Here is an 8,291-nt window from a genome sequence, read left to right on the forward strand (position 1 = left end):
GAAACCCTATCATCCGACGAATCAAACTTCATGAAATTGAAAGATATGTCAATCTACGGTCATGCCATTGTTCGCTGACCCATTCTGGCCAATCTGGAGCCGGTTACCGGTGGCCCCTTGGGGACATTTCCGGATTATGAGAGAAACCCTATCATCCGACGAATCAAACTTCATGAAATTGAAAGATATGTCAATCTACGATCATGCCGTTGTTCCCTGATCCATTCTGGCCATTCTGGAACTGGTTCCCGGTGCCCTTTGGGGACATTTACGGAATATGAGAGAAATCCTATCATTCGACATATCAAACTTTATGAAATTGATAGATATGTCAAATTACGGTCATGCCGTTGTTCGTTGACCCATTCTGGCCATCATGGAACTGGTTACCGGTGGCCCCTTAGGGACACTCTCGGAATATGTGAGAAACCCCATCATCCGACATATCAATCTTCAGGAAATTGAAAAATGTGTCAATCTACGGTCATGCCATTCTTCGCTTATGCATTCTGGCAATTCTGGAACAGGTTCCCGGTGGCCTCTTGGGGACACCCCCGGAATATGAGAGAAACCCTGTTATCCGACGAATCAAACTTCATGAAATTCATGGATATGTCAACCAAAGGTCAGCGAACAATTGCATGACCGTAGATTGACGTAGTTTTTAATTTCATGAAGTTTGATATGTATGATGGTAGGGTTACTTTCATATTCCAGAAGTGTCCCCAAGGGACCACTGGTAACCGGTTCCATGATCAGCGAACAACGGCATGACCGTAAATTGACACATCTTTAAATTTCATGAAATTTGAAATGTCGGATGATAGGGTTTATTTCATATTCCGGGAATGTCCCCAAGGGGCCACCGGGAACCAGTTCTAGAATTGCCAGAATGGATAAGCGATCAATGGCATGACCGTAGATTGACATATCTTTCAATTCCATGAAGTTTGATATGTCGGATGATAGGTAGGCTTAGTGATTTTTCACGCTCGAAAATTGCAAATTTCACGGAGACCTCAATTTCAAAACACAAAATTTCACGCAGATTTCGCGGAACGTGAAAAATGTTAAAATAACTCTGAAAATCTTATGTTTGAATCACAGAAACTACTTTTCATGCTTCATTATATATTGTTCTTCAATAAACAAAAAAATCTTTCATAAATTTGAACGTGACACAAAAAAAATCTCCTTATTTTCAAAAAGATTCCACCTAGTTTATGGATAGACTCTAAATATATTTTGAAATAATATGTAGGGCATGTTAAAAAGCTTTCGCTGATTTGCTTCATTTTATTGAATTTCATATCAAAGCAAGATTAAACAATCTTGTCCAACAAAAATGAGTGAAATAATTTGATTAACATTTTTTATTATCTCCCTTTTCAAAATTTTCATTTTAAATCAAAAGTAAAACATAATATAATTTGTAACGAAATCAAAATTTTTATACAACAATAAAAACAAAAAAGTAGTATTTTTTTACTTTCACGGGAATTATCCACCCAAATAATTAAATATCGCTAAAATTCAATAGGACTCAGAAAAAATCTGTTAAGTTTTTAAAAGTTGATTTCAAAGCTTTCATTTTATTATTAATAAAACAAATCACGATTCTTTTAATTTTTTTTTTTCAAACTAAACCTTTCAAAAAAATAGCAGTAAAATTGTTATTCAGTGAATGAAAATATTACTAAACTTAGTATATTTCTAAAAACACTGAAAAATCTGAACAATTCTTCAAATATATAAAACACAAGTTTTTCAATTGAAAACTAATAAAATTTACCTAAATAGTCTGTATGGATGAAATATTTAAAAACAAACATGATTTGAGAAAATTGATAAATTTTACGAATTTCACGCCGACCACGAAATCATCAAAAATCACTTACCCTATGTTAATAATTGAACAAGGGTATTAACTCACTTAATTCTATAGTAGTTCATAAGATTATGTTTATTCCTATTTGAGTTAGGTAAATCATTTTGAGAAAAATCGTTACAGCTTTACACAAACATAAAAATTCACGGGATTTCGCGGAAAAAAACAAATTTCGCGGATTTCACGCTGTCCGCGAAATCGTGAAATTTCACTAACCCTAATGATAGGGTTTCTCTCGCATTCCGGAAAAGTCTCCAAGAGGCCACCGGTAACCAGTTCCAGATTGGCCAGAATGGGTCAGCGAGCAATGGCATGACAGTAGAATGACATATCTTTCAATTCCATGAAGTTTGATATGTCGGATGATAAGGTTTCTTTCACATTCCGGAAAAATCTCCAAGATAGAGATCCTAAATAGGGAGACTGGTCGAAGTGAATTTGACGTACCCAAACAGACACGAGTTTGACGTATCCAAACGAGCATTTGCCTTTAGGCCCAGCAAAACATATCAGTGTTGTCAAGCTCAAAACATACGTTGCCAGACCGATTTAGCCAGCTTAGACCAGTCTCCCTATTTAGGGTCTCTACTCCAAGAAGCCACCGGTAACCAGTTCCAGATTGGCCAGAATGGGTCAGCGAGCTATGGCATGACCGTAGATTGACATATCTTTCAATTCCATGAAGTTTGATATGTCGGATGATAGGGTTTCTCTCATATTCCGGAAGTGTCCCCAAGGGGCCACCGGTAACCGGTTCCAGATTGGCCAGGATGGCTCAGTGAACAACGGCATTACCAAAGATGGACATATATTTCAATTTCATGTAGTTTGATGTGCAACATGATGGGTTTTCACCAAAAAAGTCAAGTTGGCCGTTTATCGGATACCCGGAAGGTTACCCGGAAGTGGCCACTAACATTCCAGAGTGGTTCTGACAATCGTGTATTGTGTTTTTAGTAAGTTTTATGGATCAATTTCAACTATCATGAGAGTATTGGTATCACATATATGTGAAAAACAGTAAAACATGAACTTTTCGGATGTTCCGGATTTCCGGAACCGGTAGGTCACCTGGCCCTGATATTATTATTTGTGGTCAAAGTACAGGTAAAAACCTGTCGAATGCAACCCGGAGCATCCTGATTGGTTGAAATTTGCCGGAGATACAGGTCGTCAAAGTTGGGGTCTCAAAAAGGTCCTTCGGTTGTAGCCGATTCCCGGTGACCACAGTGACCAAATCCGGTTTTCCAGGTCGGTTTCGGAAAGGAGACGTTCTAAGCTTTCATTTGTGACCAAAAGAACCGAAATCGGGTAAAAACTGGATTTTTGACGATTTTCTAAAGTTTGGGGTCGAAAAGGACCCCAATACCTTATGTGTGATTTTTTTTAATACCAAGGGAAGGTTAAATGGTTAGGCGCTTATAATTACATCAAACCCTACGCAATGTACCACCCCTGGCCGAGTTAAAATGCGTAACCGGAAAAGAAGGTGTGCATGCCTGGCACGAACACTCAAAGCGTGTTCTAGCGTGTTGCTCGTCCTGACTCAGAGCAAGGGTGAGATGTAGGTGTAAGGGCAGTGCGTGTTCGTCGGGAACAGAACAGAACCTTGTGCATAAGATCGGTCAAGGCCCGTTCTTACACTGAAAATTGCGAATTGCGAATTGCGAAATAACTCGATTTTTCTCTTTATTCCTTGTTGGCAACACCGCATGAAAAATTGCAAATTTAGGTCGTTGCGATTATTTTTCAAAGTAGATGTTATGTTATGAAACGTTGTTTGTAGTACATAGGTATACTGACTACATTGGGTCTGTTCAGGGTATCTGTGACCACTCCGGAACCGATTCTCTGTTACCACGCAAATGGTTCCGATGATTGTGATATTCAAAAGTCAACCTGTTGCTTATCAAACTTTGTAAAACTAAAATCATTAATCATCTACAGTATGTAAAAAAAGTATTTACACCCCTTGGGCACTATGCACATTTTGTGATGAAACATGTAAAAAATTTAAAGTTTGACAGGAACCTAGTACTAAGTTTTGTTCAGAAACTCATGCCAAACATTTTGCTACAAAAAGCTCATGAAAAGATGATTTCTATAAAAAGTTATATAACAAATACTATTACGAAAATAAAAAAGGTGCAAAAAAAGTTTGTACACCTTTCGAAAAATTAACATAAATAATGTTATTTGTTGACAAATCACCATAAATCCAGTCTCCCAACTCCAAATAGGTATCCTTGACTGATTGAAAAAATAATTTGGGTTGAATATTAAGTTTACTAACTACTTAGTATAAAAGTTTATATAACTCTGGAAATTCAATATAAAACTAATCTAAATTTAATTTTGCAAACTTTTAATTCAAATAAATGTCAATATATTACCATAGAATTGCTAAATAAACATTTTGGAGTGGGTATAACACCGTTTTGGGGGTTTTTGTATCGATAGAATAGATTTTTCGTTGGAATTTCGTACCAACCCGGAATTACGTCGTCGGAAAATCCGCCGGCATCCGAACCGGTCCACGATTCACAAGTCAACCTATGTAGAATCGGAAAGGGCATAAAATTTCCGATCTTTTGATACCCATACATCTAGGTTTTCTTTAAAACCTACGTTTTTAAATACCTGGGCAAAAGTAAGTTTGATCCACGAGAACAAAAATTACGAAATTCCATACATTTTGGCAGGTTGCTCAAACGAAACCATAACAACGTTTTTACCTAGGTATTTAAAAACGTAGGTTTTATAGAAAACCTGGATGTATGGGTATCAAAAGATCGGAAATTTTATGCCCTTTCCGATGCCACATAGGTTGACTTGTGAATTGTGGACCGGTTCGATGCCGGCGGATTTTCCGACGACGTAATTCCGGGTTGGTACGAAATTCCAACGAAAAATCTATTCTATCGATACAAATACCCCCAAAACGGTGTTATGCCCACTCCAAAATGTTTATTTAGCAATTCTATGGTAATATATTGACATTTATTTGAATTAAAAATTTGCAAAATTAAGTTTTGATAAGTTTTATATAGAATTTCCAGAGTAATTTAAACTTTTACACTAAGTAGTTAGTAAACTTTATATTCAATCCAAATTATCTTTTTAATCAGTCAAGGATGCCTATTTGGAGTTGGGAGACTGGATTTATGGTGATTTGTCAACAAATAACATTATTTATGTTAATTTTTCGAAAGGTGTACAAACTTTTTTTGCACCTTTTTTATTTTCGTAATAGTATTTGGGTAATTCTCCGCCAACTCACACAGCAGTTGCCCCGACCCCTCTTCGATTTGCGTGAAACTTTGTCCTAAGGGGTAACTTTTGTCCCTGATCACGAATCCGAGGTCCGTTTTTTGATATCTCGTGACGGAGGGGCGGTACGACCCCTTCCATTTTTGAACATGCGAAAAAAGAGGTGTTTTTAATAATTTGCAGCCTGAAACGGTGATGAGATAGAAATTTGGTGTCAAAGGGACTTTTATGTAAAATTAGACGCCCGATTTGATGGCGTATTCAGAATTCGAAAAACGTATTTTCATCGAAAAAACACTAAAAGTTTTAAAAAATCTCCCATTTTTCGTTACTCGACTGTAAAAATTTTTGGAACATGTCATTTTATGGGAAATTTAATGTACTTTTCGAATCTACATTGACCCAGAAGGGTCATTTTTTCATTTAGAACAAAATTTTTCATTTTAAAATTTCGTGTTTTTTCTAACTTTGCAGGATTATTTTTTAGAGTGTAACAATGTTCTTCAAAGTTGTAGAGCAGATAATTACAAAAATTTTGATATATAGACATACAGGGTTTGCTTATAAACATCACGAGTTATCGCGATTTTACGAAAAAAAGTTTTGAAAAAGTTGGTCGTCATCGATCATGGCCGTTCATGGTCACCCGCGACAGACACGGACGACGAAACAAAGAGAAACGCAAAAAGTAACTTTTTCAAAACTTTTTTTTCGTAAAATCGCGATAACTCTTGATGTTTATAAGCAAACCCCTGATGTCTATATACCAAAATTTTTGTAATTGTCTGCTCTACAACTTTGTAGAACATTGTTACACTCTAAAAATAACCCTGCAAAGTTAGAAAAACACGAAATTTTAAAATGAAAAATTTTGTTCTAACGAAAAATGACCCTTCTGGGTCAATGTAGATTCGAAAAGTACATTAAATTTCCCATAAAATGACATGTTCCAAAATTTTTACAGTCGAGTAACGGAAAATGGGAGATTTTAAAACTTTTTAGTGTTTTTCGATGAAAATACGTTTTTCGGAATTCTGAATACGCCATCAAATCGGGCGTCTAATTTTACATAAAAGTCCCTTTGACACCAAATTTCTATCTCATCACCGTTTCAGGCTGCAAATTATTGAAAAACACCTCTTTTTCGCATGTTCAAAATGGAAGGGGTCGTACCGCCCTCCGTCACGAGATATCTAAAACGGACCTCGGATTCGTGATCAGGGACAAAAGTTACCCCTTAGGACAAAGTTTCACGCAAATCGAAGAGGGGTCGGGGCAACTTTTCCCGATTTCGTGTGAGTTGGTAGAGAATTACCCATTTGTTATATAACTTTTTATAGAAATCATCTTTTCATGAGCTTTTTGTAGCAAAATGTTTGGCATGAGTTTCTGAACAAAACTTAGTACTAGGTTCCTGTCAAACTTTAAATTTTTTACATGTTTCATCACAAAATGTGCATAGTGCCCAAGGGGTGTAAATACTTTTTTTACATACTGTATTATCATGCCGGTGTTCTTATACCCGATCGGACCACTCCGGAACCGGTTACCGGTTGCACCGGAGGAAGTGACGGATGTTCCGGGTTGCCGGAACCGGTGGCCACTTTGGACAAATTACCTCACCGGGAACTCATAGTCACAGTTAATGTCCGTAAAATGCAACTGGAAGTAACCCGCTAGATGTTACCGTTTGGAAGGTACAGGCCCTCAAAGTTGGGGATTAACGCGTTAATCAACGCGTTAATTAACGACGTTAATTAACGTGCTCCGTTGACGTTAAAGTTAAGATCAACGTAGGCTCCGTTCGCGTTCACGTTAATTTTAACGATTAACGGACGATTAACGTTCAACAGCACTGGTTGGCACCATAAACAATTTGACGTTTTTTATGGCACTATATCGTCTACCAATTTAGACAATACCAACTTTGAAATTTCGTGAACCGACATAAGAGACCAACACATCAAGAGTTTCAGTCACTACAACAGCGTTCAGTCTTTAGAGTTGTTTCGCGAAAGGGGACATAGAACTTCAAGAGAATAGTTTAGAAAGTAAAAAGTCTTATACGTCTTATACGACTTTTGTTTATTTTTGAGACTTATTCTGCATAGAGTCGGTGATCTGCAATTAAGTTATGTGATCCTATAGAAGCCGAACAACACGTAAAAACACAGTTTGCAAACAATTGATACAGAGTAAGCTATATACAATGTGCATTTTGTTTTGTTAAATAATCTAAAATCCTCAATTTACTCCAGATTTAAAACAACAATCCCGACTATGACCAACCCGACCATAACCTCGTTCGTGCGGCCCTACTTCGAGGGGGAAAAGTTCAGCTTCTGGGAGGAACGACTTGGCTATACCTTTGCCGCGTTCGACGTTACCGAGGACAAGGTCAAGAAGGCCCACCTGGCGCTACTCGGCGGGTCGCTGCTGCACGAACGGCTCAAGTTGCTGTTTCCCCGGCAGGAGCTGGATTCGGCCTCGTACGAAGAGGTGATCACCAGGCTGACGACCCACTTTGACCGTCCGGACGAGTGGGGAGAGGTGGTTCATCATGCGCGGTTCCACAGCCTGGTTCAGCAGCCGGGACAGACGTTGAAGCAGTTTGTGCGGGTGGTTAAGCTGGAGGCTCAGTTTTGTACCTTTGGGAGTTATGCGAGGGAGGCCATCAGGGATCGGATTGTCGTTGGAGTTAGGAGTGACGATTTGAGGAACCTGTTGCTCGCGGATCAGCATCTGACGTTGGAGTCCGCTGAGAGGAAGGTTGCCATTTGGGCCATGCTGAACAAATCTTGAGGGTTTGAAATTTGAAATGAATTAGTACATGATTTAAGTTAATCCAAAGTTGCTATCAAACTTTGAAAAATTGATTGAAATTTATTTTACAACTTGAAATAAACAGTTGAAAAACAATGCTGAATTTTTACCTTTCAAATAATAAATACACCGAACTTCCAGGCAGAGTCTCTTTGCAATCAGCGCAAATTCAATTCCTGTTACCGATTTATTTCCCAACCTACCACCGTGTAGACCGGCCTAGATATTCAGCGATTTCGCGCGGTAGTAACTCCCACGCCATCAGAGACATGTGCACTGATTTGACCGCAGAATTCCATTCCCGCTCTGG

At 38.1% G+C, this 8,291-nt stretch overlaps 1 protein-coding gene across 1 annotated transcript; it reads left to right on the forward strand.

Annotated features, from left to right (window-relative positions):
• The first annotated feature begins 7,100 nt into the window (after positions 1-7,100).
• On the forward strand, positions 7,101-8,077 carry LOC119767178. Its single transcript, XM_038255098.1, has 2 exons — positions 7,101-7,353; positions 7,417-8,077. Exon 2 carries the CDS (start codon positions 7,439-7,441, stop codon positions 7,958-7,960), a length of 522 nt encoding a protein of 173 aa, XP_038111026.1. The 5' UTR covers positions 7,101-7,353; positions 7,417-7,438; the 3' UTR covers positions 7,961-8,077.
• The last annotated feature ends 214 nt before the right edge of the window (positions 8,078-8,291 follow it).

The sequence above is a fragment of the Culex quinquefasciatus genome, chromosome 2 (assembly GCF_015732765.1).
Source record: "Culex quinquefasciatus strain JHB chromosome 2, VPISU_Cqui_1.0_pri_paternal, whole genome shotgun sequence".
Classification (NCBI taxonomy): Eukaryota; Metazoa; Arthropoda; class Insecta; order Diptera; family Culicidae; genus Culex; species Culex quinquefasciatus.